Source organism: Vulpes vulpes, chromosome 7 (assembly GCF_048418805.1).
Source record: "Vulpes vulpes isolate BD-2025 chromosome 7, VulVul3, whole genome shotgun sequence".
NCBI classification, from domain to species: Eukaryota; Metazoa; Chordata; class Mammalia; order Carnivora; family Canidae; genus Vulpes; species Vulpes vulpes.
The window spans coordinates 120,749,091-120,767,972 of record NC_132786.1 but is presented as its reverse complement, the minus strand read 5'-3'; the positions used below and the strand labels follow the sequence as shown (position 1 = coordinate 120,767,972).

At 37.4% G+C, this 18,882-nt stretch overlaps 1 protein-coding gene across 3 annotated transcripts in view; it reads right to left on the bottom strand.

Annotated features, from left to right (window-relative positions):
* Positions 1 to 18,882, bottom strand: part of MET (MET proto-oncogene, receptor tyrosine kinase) — a 112,190-nt gene that overhangs the window by 16,452 nt on the left and 76,856 nt on the right. For 2 of the 3 annotated variants that reach the window (XM_072764851.1, XM_072764852.1), the window contains exons 11-17: positions 17,495 to 17,713; positions 11,619 to 11,765; positions 9,832 to 9,988; positions 9,488 to 9,628; positions 6,200 to 6,430; positions 3,834 to 3,914; positions 1,843 to 2,024 (exon numbers count right to left, since the gene is read on the bottom strand). In XM_072764851.1, the coding sequence (XP_072620952.1) occupies positions 1,843 to 2,024; positions 3,834 to 3,914; positions 6,200 to 6,430; positions 9,488 to 9,628; positions 9,832 to 9,988; positions 11,619 to 11,765; positions 17,495 to 17,713 (1,158 nt within the window). The remainder of the gene's footprint in view (positions 1 to 1,842; positions 2,025 to 3,833; positions 3,915 to 6,199; positions 6,431 to 9,487; positions 9,629 to 9,831; positions 9,989 to 11,618; positions 11,766 to 17,494; positions 17,714 to 18,882) is intronic. The other variant, XM_072764854.1, reaches the window with a different exon arrangement.

Sequence of the window (18,882 nt, the reverse complement as noted above, 5' to 3'; positions counted from 1 at the left end):
GCTGGCGCCTGGCCTTTAGGAAGAGGGTATCTCTTCTTGGGCAGCCACTGTGGGGTCTGTGAGCTCCAGAGGTAGCCCTACGAGGAGGGGCCCTACAAGGGCTTACCGCACACAGCATGTGGAGAGGCCGGTTTCTTGTGTTTTAGGCTTCTTTTTTGGATGTAACTGGTAGTGGTTATAGTATAGCCTCCTTGGACTATAAATATAGGCCATGGTACTGTGTAAAAGGAAATCTCTATCATGGTTTGATGCTGGGGGAATACTACTCTCAAGAAGGTAGCATATCCAATCAGATGAACTCATCATCAGGATAACGACAAGACTTAAATTAGAAACGTGCGATCTGTCGGGGCAGCTCTTTGGAAGGTAAATTTACCTTCTGTGCAAAAATTCACTGCGAGGGGGTATTTCATTCTTTGGGTAAACACAAAATATTTCTTTACCCTTCTAGAAGTTATTTCTTTTGTGAATCTGACCCCATGTATATGACGTTTTTGATCAAGAGTAAATCTACTCCATTCACTCCCATAGAGGCCTGGACACTAGAGCCAAGAAGCCTGAGATCATCTGTGACTTCAGTTCTGGGGACTTCTTCCTCTTCCCTCCCTGGCCCTGGCCTGACCATCACTTGTTCACTCTTTAGACGAAAATGTCACTAAGAAAACTCTCACCTGTAAGAGCCTGAGTGCCTCTTTGTAACCCTAGCTCATTCATTCAACAAATATTACTGAGGGCCTGTGTGCTGAACACATTGTAGGTGTTAAAGCTAAAGAAATGAACAAAATACATAGAAATCCCTACTGTCACGAGCTTATGTTCTAACGGTGTGTGTGTGTGTGCACGCACATCCATATATACACACATTATATGGCTATTATCTATTCGCTTATTGCCTACTATTGCACTGTTCAATATGCAAACCACATATATAATCTATGTTCCAATAGTCACATTAAAAAAGTAGAAAGAGGTGAAATTAACTTTCATAATACATTTCTCAACCTAACATATCCCAAATATTATCGTTTCAACATGTCATCAATATAAACAATTAGGAGATATTTTACCTTTCTGCTTTTATACTAAATATTCAAAACTGGGGGCTTAGAGCACACTTATAGCACATCTCAATTCAGGCTAGCCACATTTTACATGTGGCTGACGACTACAGTATCATACTGCTTAGGCCCAGGGTATCAGATGATGATAAGAGTGATGGAGAAAAATAAAGCAGGGGAGAGGAGACAGAGAGAAGCATGAGGGTGGGATGGGTCAGCTGCAATTTCAGACAGGTCAGGGAAGCCTCATTTTGAAGATGACATTAGGGCAAAAGCTGAGGCTGATGAGAAGTGACATATGTGGCAACGCTGGGGAAAGTGTTCCAGGCAGACAGAACAGCAAATGCACAGGTCCTGAGTTAGGAGAGTTTGAAGTTAGGAGAGTTTGAAGAATACTAAGGGCCTCAGTTTTAATGAATTCTTCAGTGTTTGCCTTCTAGAGTTAAAACTCCATGTGGGCTCCAGCTCCTCCGGCCCCTGTGCTTTGCTGTTTCTGGCACAGGAGGCACTCAAAGATGATTAAATGTACCAATCAGAAGGATGGGAGATCAAGGCGACTTGCAGGACATGTAAGAATCATTGCCCTTGAAAAACCCTTCTAGGTACCACTATGTTCTCACCAGGATAAGGGATTTTGAGGTAAGTGAATTGAATCAGGCTCTATAATCTATTCGAATAATGCAAACATTTTACACGTGCTTCTTTAAATGCTTTTAAATAGGAACATTTTGGAAGACTTGCTGGTTGACAGTTTACTGATTAGTAAGCTTGGTAATATACTTACATGAGTCTCATTTCTAATGAAATTTCGAAGATCTCCATGTTTCATGTATGGTAGGACCACCAGTGGAGACCCCTCACTTCGAAGGCAGATTCCCAAGAGTGAGAGTACGTTTGGATGACTAAAATCTTTCATGATGATTCCCTCGGTCAGAAACTGGGAAACTTCTCCTATGTCGGTGATTCCTGAGAAATCCAGCGGCAGAGACATTAACTTCATTATGGACTAATAAATATTTTGTCAAGTTCAGATAGGGAGAGTTATGGAGTAAAACCACAGGGCTGAATCTTGTCCTGACAACCCATTCTCAGAGTGTTTTTTATAATACATTTGAGTAAATGATGTCACCCTGTAATGTGACTTCAAGTCACCCCCAGACTCTAGCAATTAGTTTGTCTCATAGAAAAAGCAGAGGGAAGCAGGCCAGTCCACCTCTTTGGCGACCGCCTAGGGCAGTGGTTGGCAAATTTCTATAAAGGGCCAGATAGTAAATATTTTTTGGCTTTGTGGGCCACGTGGTCTCTGTTGCAAATACTGAACTCTGCCAATGCAGTGCAATAGCAGCCACAATTATCTATGAAAACAATCACTGGGCCATAGTTTTCTGATCCCTAGACTAGAAGGGTTTGAAGACCAATAGTCATATGATATCTAAGTAGATTTTTCTGGTATGACAGTTTCTAATTATTTCCAGATAGAGATTCTGAGAGACACTAGCCAGCATTGATGAAAGGGTAATGACCTTTAACTTATTAACCTGACTAGTACCAGTGTCAGTGATGATATTCTTTTACAGTGCAATGCATTCTGAGACCTGGAAGTCCATGTGGATGGAACAGAGATTAATGGTCACCAGGGAAACAGAAGGATTTCTTACTGTTAAGATAGTTCTGAGTACAATGGGCAGCGGTGCTATCTTGTAAGGCAGATTTATTGACAATCGTACTTAGTCCTCTACCGTGTAGTTAGGTTTCACATAAACTGTCCCTTTAATTACATCGTGGTCAGACTTCCAACAAAAATCAACCATATAGAACACTGTTCAGCCTGGAGACTTATGTAAAATAGGTTGAAAGAGTTCTGACAATAATGTATCTTGGAAGAAAACCTTTCACTTGTGCACTAACAGCTTATAAACTCTAATATAAATTTGTAATATAGTTGGTCAACACTTCAGGCTGCTGTAAATTATAAGCAGAAATTTAGCAATATGTGTCGACAAGGCAAGCATACTGACTTGACATGACACCTGTCAGCAAAGGTAGAACCTGGAAAACTCTAGGATGAGGATTACATTGGGTTGTACAAGATTTATACCTTAATTATGGCTCCTGGTCATCAATAATCTTAGTTAATATCTGGAAGCATTCCCTGTTTCTTAAACAGAGAATACATTCCATTTAACAGGTATTTTCTCAATAACATCTAAAATTCAAAAAAATTCTAGCATTAAAAGGGGGTAGGTATCACTTGTTTAGGACATTCATTTATGTAGAGTACCTCATTCCCCCCCAAAATGATAAAAGAGACACTGCCACGCTTCGATTTTTCAATTTCTGCTGGCATATTTTTCTCCTGTTTGTCTTATTTCATTTTTAAGTCTTTTTAATGAAAGTGGTAAAAATAATAATTATAGTAATTCCTTTGGGTAAAATGAGTCATTACTACTATATGTGCCAACATGCTTCCAATAGTTTCCACAAATGTCACTTGCAAAACAAGTATTATAAGCCAAACATAGTTAAGTGACATTCAGTTCATCCAAGAACCTCATTTCTCCAAATTCTTATTTATGAGGGCTCTGAGAAATAATTTCTGATGAAATATTTCAATCAGAATTTAGACCAAACAAATTTTCAGGATTAGATCCCTAATTCCAGCAATAGTCATTTTTTTTCCACAAGGGAAAGTATAAATCAGCATTTTATTATGAACTATTTATTAGTTAGCAAACCATGAACGTGTACTCCACTGTTAAATAAAATATCACTTACTATTCAGGGATTTCACAGCACAGTGAATTTTTTTGTCGTCATTGTCCAACAAAGTCCCATGGTATACACACCCAAAATGTCCTATGTGAAAGGGAATTTGGTTAGTGCTGTATTACTTTTAATTAGGCAATACCACTTGCAAAGACCTTCATTTTCTCCTTTTTCTTGCATGGCAAAAAAGTGCATTGTTTCTTTTACTTTCGGTTGTTAATAGTACCACCAAGTGTCTGTAAAATGTGTAGATGTAACATATTTCACCCTAAGATATAAGCAATATGATTATTTAATACATGGTAAAAATATTAGGTGATAATACTGTTATTAAAGCCTAATACAGCAAAATATTCAACCACAGTGGAACTACTGAACACAAGAGTAACATTGGCCTCATAAAATAAATTTATCATTTTTGAGGTGCCTGGATGGCTCAGTTGGTTGAGCATCCAACTCTCGGTTTCACCTCAGGTCCTGACCTTGAGGTCATGGGATTAAGCCTTGCATTGGGCTCTATGCTGACTACAGAATCTGTTTAAGATTCTCTCTCTCTCCCTCTACCCCTTCCCACTGTGCACGTGGGCGTGCTCTCTCTAAAATAAATAAGTCCTTTAAAAAAGAAATTTATAGGGGTGCGTGGGTTGAGCCTTTGCCTCAGGTCATGATCCCAGGATCCAGGGATCGAGTCCCACATTGGGCACCCTCTACAGTGAGCCTGCCTCTCCCTCTGCCTGTGTCTCTGCCTCTCACGAATAAATAAATAAAATATTTTTTAAAAAAGAATTTATTATTTTTAAGGATCAAATAATCTTTTATATATGAAAATAAAGTTTTGCCACATGAAGAAATGCAATAAAATAAGCTCCCTATATTCCAGTAAACTAAATTGAAATAAAAATGTTACCATTAGAAATAATATTACCATTATAGAATAAGGATTTCCCCTATTAGTCACTGGTTAATTTGTAATCCAGGTTGGCAGAAACTGAAAGGCAACTGCCCAAATGAAGCAAATTCACTCTGAGTCATTTTATCTAGTTCTCTCTGACTTTAGTCACATCACTTTCCAATGGTAGCCTTTCATCCAGTGGCAGTAATTTTCCCCAGAGGTGCCAAATGTCTGATAGCTGTGTAAGTCACTCATTAATTAATTCATCCATGCAGCCAAGATTCCCTGAGTTCCTAGTATGTGAGTGTCAGGCATTAGCGTACCCTCTTGCAATGTAAAGATGAATAAAATAGAATCTATGCTCTTGAGGGTTCATATTCTACTGGGAAAAACATATAAATAAATAATAACTTAATATATACAGAACCATTCATGGTTACAACTTCCAAAGAGAAATAATTGCCATTTACTGATGAAAATTAAAAATTCTAATTTTACAATGTATAGAATTAGGACATAATTGGTGAGGCCACATACTGTAAAACTGGCACAATTTCTGGGATTTATAGGCAAGTCATAGAACTATATATTACTCTGATGTAAAACAGATTTGTTAATAGTGAAGCTACTATTAGGGAAGGGAACATGCTAAAGATTAAAATCTGGAATCTGTTATAGAGGAATGTGTGGATGCTATCACAGGAAAATGGGAAAGCTTTCGCCTTCATATAAGGCAAATTGTCCCATCAGCTTCTTCTGCATCATGCTGGCAGGGGCCTGCTACCTCTTGCAGCACATATAGAATAAAAGGGATCAGAGGCCATTCAGTCAGTATCAATGGCAAAAGCTTTTTAGAAAAAAAGAGAGGAGCACAGTTCATTTCCTGGCTTCTGGTTGCTTTCTTTTCTTGCTAAATATTTCCTCAAACACTGTGTATGCAAGCTGTTATTGCTGCTCTGGCTGGCTTATTACAAATATTCATCCTCTTTGTATAAAGAAATTGGAGTGCATTGTAGAGATGATATATGTTGCTTCAGATCAGGGGAATGCAGTAAATTCCATCTTTTGAGGCTGTCCAGCAGGGTACAAACTGCTATAAACCAGGACTTCATAGAGTTAGTCAGTGTTCTCAGGGTGAAGAAAGATTAGAAGATATGAGTAAAAATATTGGAACTTACTGATTTTCATAAAGAAGTAAACGGCACCTTTAAGAAACTAGAGTTGCCATTATGAAAAAGATGAGGAAAGAATGCGATATATTTTTCATATTTGGGAGATTATCAAATTGCCTCCCTGCACAGGGACAAACCCCAGAGATATGATTTGTAGGGCTGTATTTCTGCAGAACAGAAATCAAGTTCACTTGTTATCACTGCTCTGTCAGTTGCTTTCACCATTGTCTAAGCTTCTAATCTGCAAAGGCAGAAGATAAAATGCTTACTGGAAAATTGTATTTAACAAAAAGCTGAGTGGAAATACTTACCTCTTCCTATGACTTCATTGAAATGCACAATCAGGCTACTCGGCCCAATCACTACATGCTGGACTGCCTGCACCAGCTCTGGATTTAGAGCACTGAGGTCAATGTGGACAGTATTTTGCAATAATGGACTGGATATATCAGAGTCCCCACTAGTAAGCATGGGGGACAGGTCCGTCAGAGGATATTGTACTTGTCTGCATGATCCATTCTGAGATGAATTAGGAAACTGGTCTGCAAGATAAAGCAACATTATTAGAAAACAACAGTGAAATCTCACTTAGTGGAGACTACAACACGTAGCACATTAAATTAATAATGAAGTCTGGATTTTATAATTTGAGGAATGGTAGTTTTGTCATTGAAGTCAGACAGAGCCTGTTTTACAGAGGAATTGGTTTAATTATAATGATAAGTTGGGAAAAGATATTTGCTTATGTAGACAAGAGTTACAACAAAATGTTCATAAATTTTCTTTTAAATAAGCATTAACTTTGAAACATTGTTTACTCTCATTTCCTTAGACGTTTCTCTTTTCATATATAGCAAAAATCCATGCTTGACGTTTATTTTTTAATATACTCTATATTCTTAAGGCTGGGAAGCAGCAAAAGTAGTTCGCTTTTGAGAGACTGGTGCTTATTAATGGAATTAATTAGATTGCTCAACGGATTCCTGGCCAAGGAAAAATATAGTATAGTGAACTATGATATCTATATATATAATTAGAAATATATAATGGTTAAATTTTCAGAATTGAAGGCTTCTCACATTAGTGGTAAATTCTTCCCTGTGTGATGATGGCAGATTTAATGGGATCGCTGTTCAGAGAAGGTAAGAATTGGGGTAGTGTATCATTCCCACTGCTTAGTTGAGGGCATTTGGAAAGGGATCAGCAATCCTTCTAAGTTGATCTTTACAACCAAAGCTGTATAAGAGCCTCAGGCAAAGTTCTCTACTGCAAGGTGAAGCTTTTTCATAAGAAACTGTGGGGCTGAGGATAAATTTCTTAGCGAGAAACAGGGCAGAGAAGCCATCAGCTGCTTTGCCCTTTCCACTGGGAATCCAAACATGTGAAGGAGAGGGCATCATATCTGCAATTGATGTGAAGATAAACTAGGCAGGGTGTTGAATATATTAGTATATAATTTGGGAATAGTGGAGAGGGTTTGGGAAGGTCCCTGTTGACACCAAAAGATCATATAGCTTGTGTGCAAATGACTAGGAAAATTAGAACTAAGAGAGGGGCATAAAAAAGCTGATGGTACTCTGACTATTCCTGACCCCATTTAAGCATTTTGAGTATTTTCCATAGTGGACAGTTCGGTTATTATCAATTTGGCTAAAGCAGTCAATCTAACGGTGGTTCCACAAAAGCTTTGGGGGCCACCTCTGGTTACACTAACTAGCTGGAAATAAGACAGCGGCATCCTTAGAGGAAGAATGCAGGACCTCGAGTGAGAGTACCTGGAATGTTGGATAGGCGAGGGAAGAAAGAAGCCTAGCTGGGTGCTTGGGTACTTTAATCCTAGAGTCAGGTTCTCCAAAACTTCCCCAGTGGAAGAAATCCAAATAAGCCTCTCTGAGCTCAGTTCCTGCACCTCCACTTCCCAAATCTTTGCACCTGGAGATCAGAATTCTAAATTCTCAGGGGCACCGAGACTGAGAGAAATCCTTGCTAAGACACAGGAGAAAAGTCCTCTGGCATAGAAATTCTACTGGCCTTGAGGCTAAGTTCAAACACGTGCCAAACCCAATTTAAACCACCAATGTGTGACTCTGTTGTAACAGCACACAGAATTCTGCAAGAGAGACCGATGGGGAGGCCATCTCCACCAGACGTAGAGAGAAAAGCTGTGTAGTTGTCTCTTCATTAGATGCTGGCTGCACATTCCCTCATTCTCCTCTCCCAATGACCTTCTTCTTTTGTCTATTTTAGTTTTCCATGTCTTGAAGGTTCAGGTTCAATGAAGGAAAGGCAATGAAACTCAAGCCTTCATCTGTGTAATGGGCACCAAGGAGGGCACTTTACGGGATGAGCACCGGGTGTTATATTCTATGTTGGCAAATTGAATTTAACTAAAATATATATATATATAAAAGAAACTCAAGCTTCTTAGCAATGATGAAAGAGGTTTGTTCAGTAACAAGGTTGAAGGAAGATTAAATAAACTTAAAAAAAAATTACTTGTGAATTAGAATGATCTCAGATTAGAGCTATTAAGTGTGAATATAAAATACTAATAGATGTAAATTCCAAAGCTATAAACTGAGTTTGATTTATTCATGTTGTTAAGGGCATGGATCTTCAAGGGCAAATGGAATCATGTGGGCCAAGACAATATTTATATGTATCTCTGCAGACTAATATAACCTTCCAAAAATATGAGGCAGTGAGGGTTGAAAAAGTTAAAATGTTAAGTGCCTCATTGCTCTTGTACTTGTTTTGATGAGCAATTTCTAGTTTTCCAGTACCCTCAACTATCTGTGACTCATTTTATTTGTCCAATGGTAAATATTCAACTAGGGAAGTGCTTGTACTTGACTCACGTCCTGGAACTTCTAAAGATAATGAAGCAGATACAATACAGACATTTTGCTTTTACCAGGAGATTTCAAATAAAACAATGTGAAATTCTCTGGTTAACCCGACCATTATTAGGCCTACTGTTTTGCAAAGCAGATGGTGCTAACCACTCCTTTTTAAATGGCATAATTGAAGGTTTTTATTGGAGAAGACTCAGAATATATTCAAGTCCTGGAATGTTGGTGGGTAAAAGGCTGTGTAGCTACAGCTCACTGAGAATCCTTTAAAAGAATACTAAAGGTATAATTTAAATGTTTGAGGATTAACAGTTAAAAAAATGTATCAGTGCCCACTTATATTTAAATAGATATAAATTTTGTATCTTAACTCTTCCTGGGTTGTTAAAGAGAGCTTCACAATTTCTTAGCATTGAATTCAGATGATAAAGACCTTACCTTTGCTCAAATGATTTTATTTTATTTTTTAATTTTTTTCAAATGATTTTAAAATTAACCTTTTTTTTTGTGAGAAGAAAACTGAAAGACTTTAAAGATCTAATGTAATATACACATGAGTCCATTTAAAAATAAGAGCCATATAATTCTGCGTCAGGTTAAATTACTTCTTTGGCCAAAGAAGATAAAAATACTTCTTTTTTTTTATTTTTATAAAAATATGAAGGCAAAACCAAAAATAAACAACAATGCCACAACCCACTGAGGTATATGTATAGGTATTTCTTAGAATGATAAACTGAAATATACCTTCTGGAAAAGTAGCTCGGTAGTCTACAGATTCATTTGAAACCATTTCTGTAGTTGGGCTTACACTTCGGGCACTTACAAGCCTATCCAAATGAGGAGTGTGTACTCTTGCATCATAGCGAACTAATTCACTGCCCAGATCTTAAAACAGAGAGAGAGAAAGAGCTCGTTAAAGACTTGGCTATCATGGGTCCTGGTAGACCTTGACCCAGTGACCAGAACTCATGGGCTCGTGGATTGCACATAAGACAACACACACGAATCTACGGCAATTTTAAACTGTAATGACTGTATACTTGAGGCAGCTTCTTAAAGCAAATAGTAACGACAGCAAAAAAATGCACCTTTAATTTGCTTTTTCCTTTTCAGCCACAGGAAAAGTCCGAGTAATAATAAGACTATTGTTGATATTGAGATAGCACCAGCAATCAGTCCTGTGAAATTCTGATCTGGTTGAACTATTACTTTTCCAAGGACGGTTGAAGAAACTGCTTGCTTCCACTAAAAATGACAAATACAGAGAAGTCAGAATTTAGCCATGATAAATACAAAATATACTACCCAGGCTGAATCACCCAAAGCGCTAGCTGATTACTAGTGTCCTAGAAGGGGCCATAAATGCCTTCAGATCGGTAAAATATTCTGCAATTCCGCTTCAGTGTTCAAATAACTAGGGGCTACCGATCTCTAAAGTACTGATGTGATACTTGACTGTACTTGTAACCAGATAAAAAGATAAAAACCAGTTTTTCTTTTTCCTTAAAAAAAAAAAACAAAAAACAGTTTTTCATCTTGAGGAACTTAACTGCAGAAAGAGAGACAAACACATAAGTAAGTGATAACACAATAGGAAATGTACCTTAGAACTATGAAGGATCGATAAGAAACAGACACCACAAGACATTCACTCTGCCTTAAAGGGTCAGGTAGGGGGCAGACAGGATTTCCCCTAAGAGGTAAATAATCAGGTGGAATAATAAAGTTGCAAAATATTTTTGTTTCAGTTTTGAGATGTCAAAGAAATCTTTGAGGATCCTTCTGGATCATAACATGTCATGATTTTTTAGGATTCATGGTCCCTTTGAATTTCAAACTCTGTTATCATGATTCAGCCTTAAACTTTCTAATTTTTTTTGTCCTTTCCCATTTTATAACTCTCCTCCCCTCCCATTTTATAACTTTTTAGAAGACTTCAGGAACCCTTTAAAATTTACTCGTTCTTAGATAAACAAAATGTGGCATATCTGTACGATGGAATATGATTCAGCCTTAAAAAAGTAATGAAGTTCGGACACATACTAGAACATGGGTGAACCTTGTAAACACACTAAGTAAAATAAGCCACAGACACACAGGACAAATATTGTATGATTCCACTTATATGAAATATTTAGAATAAGCAAGTTCATAAAGACAGAAAATAGATTAGAGGTTACCCAGGGCTGGGCAAGAAGAAGGGAGAGTATGACGGTACGGCTTAATGGTTCTAGGGTTTCTGTTTGGGGTGATGAAAAAGTTTTGGAATTAGATAGTGGTGATGGTTGCACAATATTGTGAATGTAATTAATGCCACTGAGCTGTATACTGAAAAATGGTCAAAATGGCAAATTTTATATGTGTATTTTGCCACAACTTTAAAAACTAATAGAAAAATAATACCCCAAACCACTGAACTGTATGTATACTTTAAATGTGTGAGTTGTATGGCGCAACATGAAAGAAGTTACTATACAATAGTTTAATTCCTATTTTACTTTGTCCATGCATTTGAGATTACTGTGGAGAGGAACAGTATGTTGGCTTTGGCCTCCTGGTGATAAGAGGTAGGGAGAGGGCCCCTCTGGGATGTGCCCTTATCCCTCCTTAGAGTTACAATAAATTTTGGCCAAAGTGGGGCATGATGGAGAGGGAGTGTGGGTACAAAGGACTTTTGAGGTCCACCCTGTGAGGCTTGGGAAGGAGACAGTGCCACAAAAACTCACTCATTCTAAAATAACAACTAAGAATCAGGGCTGAGCTGATGAGCCAAAGCCAACACACAAATGAGCTTTAATGATTTATTTTAAGCCTGCAAAGTGACATAATTACACTGGCATTTATTTACATCATGAGAGAAATGCAGGAATCCCACCTCTATATTTAGCTCGTTGTTCAATTTCAGCAGGTCATAGGGGACCTTGCATAAAACGGCTTTAGAATCTGAGTAGATAGTCTCACAGCTCTTATTTCCAACTTTTAACACTTCGCCTTTAACTGCTTCAGGGTCAATATCATTGCCCTGAAAGAAAAAAAGAGGTTGTTAACACTTCACAGTTTTGCAGGAATGCCAACAATTGTGAAAGAACATAAATATACTGCAAACATAGGCCATGTTGTTTGCCAAGGCATAAGATCTTATGATACTCACTTTTATGGGAATTTGGATAGTTCCAAGAGAGCATGGCCATTTTGGGGGTACTGATTAGGATTCACAACATATAGCTTTTAATTTGTTTTAAAGATTTTATTTATAAGTAAGCTCTAAGCCCAATGTGGGACTCAGCCTTACAACTCTAAGATCAAGAGTTGTACATTCTACTGACTGAGCTGGCCAGGTGCCCCTAAAGCTTTTACATCAAATTGGATTCTAGAGCAAAGGAGAGATTTTTGTTTTGTTTCACACCCTTCTGTCCAATCACCTCTTACCCATAATCATCTTATTAATGTCTTTAGGGAGTATTAATGGTTGGCAAAAACTTAGAGATTGAGTTGTTGGACTAACACTGTCTCATGCAGTGAGAACCTTGGCTTTACTTTTAGAATCACATTGAGAGCTTTACAAAAGCCTGGGTCCCATCTCCAGAGATTCTGAAATAACTGATCTATGTTAATATATTCCTTTTGTGTTTGAGTTGGGTAGTTTCTTTTCATCATTCCTGTACAGCTGAATCCACTATATAAATTCATTTTTACAGAGATTCCTGTGGATGCCCTATGACCCTCATTGTGATTTGGGAGCATGATTACATTATTCTGAACACTAAGTTACATGAGGATTTTTTAAAAAAATTATGCAACTTGACATATTTAGTTAACTGAAGTAATTATTAGGCATTTAAAAAATATCAAAATTTTGTTGAAGAAAGCAATAATTAGCTTTGGGAAAGAAGTGAAAACATTAGGTACAATGTCTCATATCAAAACTTAATGAGTACGGTTTTTCATTAAAAGTTAAAAGGAGAATATACCAAACATTTCTCTTATTTCTTATTTCTCTTATTTCTCTTAGGGACAAAGAGCAGCCAGTAATAACTACATACTGCTCCTTTGTTTTATGTGATCTTTAAGTACTTGGTAAACTGCTTTTATATACATTGTCTCATGTGGATTTCAATAGATTGGTAGGTTGGAAATCATTCTGGGAGAAGTTAGAAGAAAATACTTCTTTCTAACATCAATCTGGAGTCAAAGAAAAAATGGATAGAGACAAACCCTATCTTTCCAGTTTCTAGATACTTCTAGAGGCAGTATGTGTATGCCGTTGAACCAGGTCAGCCACACAGGGCAACTCAACATAAGAGCACATAAATCTAACAGGTCACTTTGGGGCTTCAAATGACAACTTGTTGGTTAGGTCTGAGGAGGGGTAAGGCACTCACTCACATATTGGAGGGAATTCAGGGAATGACAAAGAAAAGAGATTAAAGAGCTGCAGGGCTTGATTTATGAGGGATTGACTAAAATGTGTCTCGCTGGCTTAGATGATAACGAAGGCTGGGGGAAGGGATGAGCATACCGCGTTTGCACTTCCACTACTCCTTTTAGACACAGGTCTCCTTGGATGTTGCATAAAGGCTTCTTTAAAACAAAAACAGAGCACTCAGCTAATATTGAACCCCTTTTCATTTGTGCCTAGTAAGGAACGTACAATAAATTGTGACATACAAGAAAGTACTATCAGCTTTGTATGTGCAATTGTATGTGTAACTGTCTGAAATCCAAGATGTCACAAGAGTGATACTGGCTGTCCACTATATTCAGGGGGCCTGGGTCAGAAAAAAATAAAAATAGGTATAGGGTACTTTTTAAATTTTTTTGGTATAGGGTACTTTTTGTCATTTAAAAGACACGTATCAAAAAATAAAATAAAATAAAAGACACGTATTTTTATGGAGTTGTGGGGGAAAATGCATACATCCAGAACTTTTTAAATTTACTTTTTATTATTTAATATTAACTATTACTAAATAGAAGAACATACAAATTGGCTGAGTTTTTCAGTCATTAAAATGGTAATATACTCTTTTAAATAAAGCAGCACAGAAAAAGCTTTCCGGTCTTTAATCCCCTATACACTTACAGCAATTCCGAATTATAATTATCTCATTTTATCTTGTAAAGAAAGCCCCCCTGAGGTAGGTATTATTGTCATTCCAGCTTTTACACATTGAGAACTAAGGTTCAAGAAGGAACTAAGTCATGAAGCAAATCAAATTCCATTTGATACAAAATCCACTTATCACCTACTGTGTGTTAGACATAATTCTAGTTACTGTGCATATGAAGATGAACAAGAATTTTTTTCACTGTAATGTTAAAATAAATATGTTTCTAAGGTGAAAACTAATTACTCCTAATGCGTTCTATTAGGATGTTTCTTATTCCTTTCATCTCCAACCCTGGCCAGGTGTGACACTGTGTTTCTATCCAGGATTCAGGCCCAGGGACCCATGTCTGAACTGGTTACAGAACATAGATGGGAGTGGCAGTATACTGGCAGATTTTGAAAAATAGCATTATAGCAGGAGGGATCGTTATGAGGTTTCATACATCCAGGTGGCCACAAGATTGACTCTGGGAAAGCCAGCTAAAGCAGTGAGGTGCAGATTGGTAGCAGGACCCAGAGAGGCAATGGTCCAGGGAGGCTGGCAAGTAGACAATCATCAAATTGGTGGTGACAGGGTCAGGGAGGGGGAGGTTTACACTTCATCCAGAGGATAGGAGCCCCTCAGGTTTGGGACAAGGCAAAAGAACCTTCATAGAAGGCTTCAAAATTGAGTTCCACAGGGTGTTAATACACATTTGCAAAAATTTCCTGGTCACTTGGGAAAAGCTGCGTGAACCAAAATTAAAATGGTTTCTTCATTGGCTAGTTGGGGCACTGTGAAACTGGTGCTTTTCCTGCCTCCTTTTTCCTGTTTTTAGCTGATTTCTCCAGACTGGACCTCTGAAGCATCTCTATGACCGTATACATCAATATGCTCCAAAATAACATAAATCCCAGGTCAGTGTCAGAGAGTCTTTGTTCCAGCATTACATACCGTTCTTCTCTACTTTCCGTAAAATATGCTCATGCACAAAATGTCATATAATAATATAATTAGGGGAAATATAGGTTGCTCTACAAATATCTAAAAATTAATTTTGTTTAAAGAATTGCTAACGATCTCACCTAAAGAACTGTATAGATATCTATGTACCATATGATAGAAAAGTTTCTCTATTACGAAAGGTATTTTGGTATACATTAAATGAGAGTTGATATGAAAAGCATTATAATCTAGTGGAAAGATGAAGTTTGGAATCAAGAGACTTGAGTGTAAGTCCCAGTTCTGCTATTTGCTCTCTAGGAGGCCCAAGACAAATCACCTAAGTTTCCAAAACCTGTGTTTACTTATCTGTAAATGGGGATAATCATTACTGGACCTCTAAAAGTCAGAGGTCCATTTGAGTCTGAAATGAAATAATATATATCAAAGTACTATCTTAACTAATCTTCCACAAAAATGTGAGGTGCTTTTGACATAAACATTGGGTCTTGGCGTGTCTTCCAAAGGAGGCGTCTACTTTTGATGACCATTGTCCACAGCTGGTCCTGGCTGACATGAAGCCTTGGCCATAAACTCCTCCTGCATTGATGGGATTTCTGGTTCATTTTGAGGAGGGATTGATCCTTGGTCTCTTTTACAATCTACTGATCCAAACTTGGCTGACCCTCTTGGTCATGGTGTACCGCTGACTGAGGCAATTCTCACAACTAGGGCTGGAGACTATCACAATCTCTTTTTAGCCAAGGAATTCTTGTATGCATGGCTGCTTGAGGAACATGAACTCTCCCTGGCAATAAGGAGCAAATCTCTCTCCATAGCTTTCACCAATGGAATACAAACCTACTTCACATTCATGTTTTGAATGGTAATTGGACAAGCACAACATGAAATAAAATGGCATCCTTTCTTTTGATAAAAACGGTTCACTGCATGTCTAGAAGAGGCCTTTTCTTTCTTTTCTTTTCTCATGCTTTGCTCTCCTTTGTTTCTGTCCCAAGAGAGGCAGAGGTTTTAATGTGATCAACTTTAGACACTAATAAAGGGTTAAACAGCTGTCACACATCTTCTCTTACACTTTAGATTTCCTCTTATATAAAAGGAAAATGGACCATGGGAGAAGATTGGATGATGATACCAAAATAATCCCTCTAAACCATCCCTTTTCTCACCAAACTGCAACTCTGTGACATGACAGATGTTATATACTTGTTAGAGAAAAGAGTCATTCTGTATGTAAGGAAAAAAAGAGTGTTCTGTGTCTATTTCCAGAGACCCCTTGGACCAAGGTGGGAATAGCACTGAAAGACTGAGGATGATGTCAAATCGTGTTTTTCTAGGACACTGAATTTTGTAGGACATTGAATAATGGGTATTTAATTTAAAGAAAAATAAGTTTTCTCTTCCATATAAGACTGTGCTTGGAAGGCTAGATAAAGAACCACTTATTTCTAATCCTTCCATCAGAGATAGAGGAACAGAAAAGTAAGTTTATTTGGGCGTAAAAATATTTGCAAATAAACCTTTGTTTTCATCAAGAAAACCAAATGGAATCTTTCAAATGGCAAACACAGTAATTGTTGAAAGCAAAAGGTCACACTAGATTAGTTTTATTGAAAAAAAAAAAAGAAGTGATAAAAGCTCTTTCTCCTTTTCTAAAACTAATTAAAGAAGCAGATGAAAGAACTTTGCTGTGGTAAACATGCTGTTCACTGAAGCAGGCTTCCATTTAATTTCATGCTGGGCTTGCTTAATTATTGTACAAAACACAATTCGAGGTTAGTAAACTTATATGAGTATGAACGTGTGCATGAATTTGGCTGTAGATAAAATCTTGTTGAAAAAGCAGAAAAATTTCAGTAGAAATGTATTATTACTAGGATGGAGACGATCTACAGAAACTTATATCTACACAAGGACTATCCTATTACTTCGTGTCTGTTCCTATTTGCATTCAGGCTATCTTGCAGGAGAAAAATTCTGAATGTCTAAAACAACATGTCGAAAGATAAGCATTTTGCTGTTTCTAGTGACTGGGGCTATCAATAAAGTCTTGACCATTTTGCCGTTTTATTACTACTTGAAGTGAAAATGACTGAAGGGACATTAAGAGAGCTGTACTCTAGTCTTTGTTTTGCCGCTTGTCAAACCACTTAGCCTCTCTGGGTTTTAGTGTTCTTTGTTTGCAACAGGCTGGGTTAGAAAAGATAATTTGTTATTCTCCAATTAAATTACATTTGGAGGCTAATATATTCCTACGGTAGAGGAAATCCAGCTCCATTTAGAAATCAGCTTAGAGATGACCTTACCCAGGTACAAAATTCCAAGTATTGCAAGGAAGTACACAACTACAGTTGATGCATTTACTTTCATGTTATAGTGAGCACATTTAAGGTGTCCAGAGAAATGTATAACATCAGCAGGATAATGCATTACAGGCAGCCTATTTAATAGATTGTGTCCCACATTTGCTACTTTTTAATACACACACAAGAAAGAATTTTTAATTGCTTCATTAAAAAGCAATCCATGATTATACTTAACTTTTAGTCTTCTGCCAAAAAGATTTGTTTTTCAGAGCTTAGATACTTGCTGATGTAGTATAAGATAATGACCCAGTACAACAATTCTATTCATACAGCTATGAAGTCAATTAAGTTCAAGTTGATGATTTAAGAGAGCATTTTTAAGCATTTCTTACCTTAATTTTCAGTACATTTTCATTGCCTATTGAGATCATCACTGGCTTTTCAAAAGGCTTAAACACAGGATTATGTACATAAATGAGATCAAAGTATTTGGAATGGATCCCATCTAACATGAAAAAGGCTTTGGTTTTCAGAGGGAGTTGCAGATTCAGCTGTTGCAGTGAAGGAGTCGTACAACAGATTATCTCTGAATTAGAGCGATGCTGACATGCCTATAGTAAGACACAATTATTCACTGTAGACAGAATATAGCTTGACAACATCCATAGCAGCTACTACGTTTCACTGTTTTAGACAATTAAAATATGTAACTTTTGAAAAAAATCCGCATTTAATTTCCTAATGTTGAAGGATACATTTCTGGAAATATGATAGATGTAAAATCCTCGAAACAACACAGTCTTTAAAGGAACACAGAGCTTCATTAGTCTGGGATAAACCATACTGATCTAGTTGAAGCTGGCTCTCTCTCGCTCTGTTACTTTTATTTTCCTTAAGATGACAGGACAGTCACCTGGAGGGACTGCCTCCTTGTTTATGAAACACCAATGTCAGAGTGAGAGCTGGACTTTGTGTGGTTACAAGTCCTTGATTCACATCTTACTTTTAAAATAAGTTGTGAGAATCAGGGCAAAGCCCTTAATAGGAGACTCAGTGCCCTCAAATAAGAATTAAGATTAAAATGTTATTCACAGTGTGTGATGCTACATGGTAAGTGCTAATGCCAACAAGTGAGCACCATACCGATGACATTATAATTAGCTATGCACTCAGGTCATCTTATTAGTGTGTTTTAAACTATGAATTTCTGAGTGCCAGGTTCTGTGCAAAATACTTTATAGGCTGGTTTCATCTCATCCTCACAACAGTCCTAACAGATAGGTGCTATGATTACCCACATTTTATAGATGAAGAAACTCAGCTTTTTGAGCTAATGTCGTTAGTCCAGGTCACACAACTCTGAATGGCAGCGTAGGGAACATAAATCCTAGTCATTGGCTTAAGTTCACTGCCTGCACTTCCATGCTCTGTGGCTTCTTGCTCACTCTATATTCTCTATCGGTAGATCTTTTCCTAAGCTATTTTACAAAGGCTCTGCTATTATTATTTCATGCGCTTTCATCTCTCATTTCAAATCTTCCCCTTTGGAATTCTGATTTATGGAAGTTTGGAAAATGTGGTTTCCTCTTGATTGTGCTTAGACTAAACCAGCTACACAAAGTGGCACATTTGAGGTTAAATGGTTGCATTTTTTCCCCCAAGGAAAAGACAAACAAGCAACAACATCCTTAGATTTCCTTTTCTTTGACAAGTAGAGTTGGAGATAAAACAATTACTTATGCCCACAATAGAAAAAGGACTCAGGATATACATAAAAAGC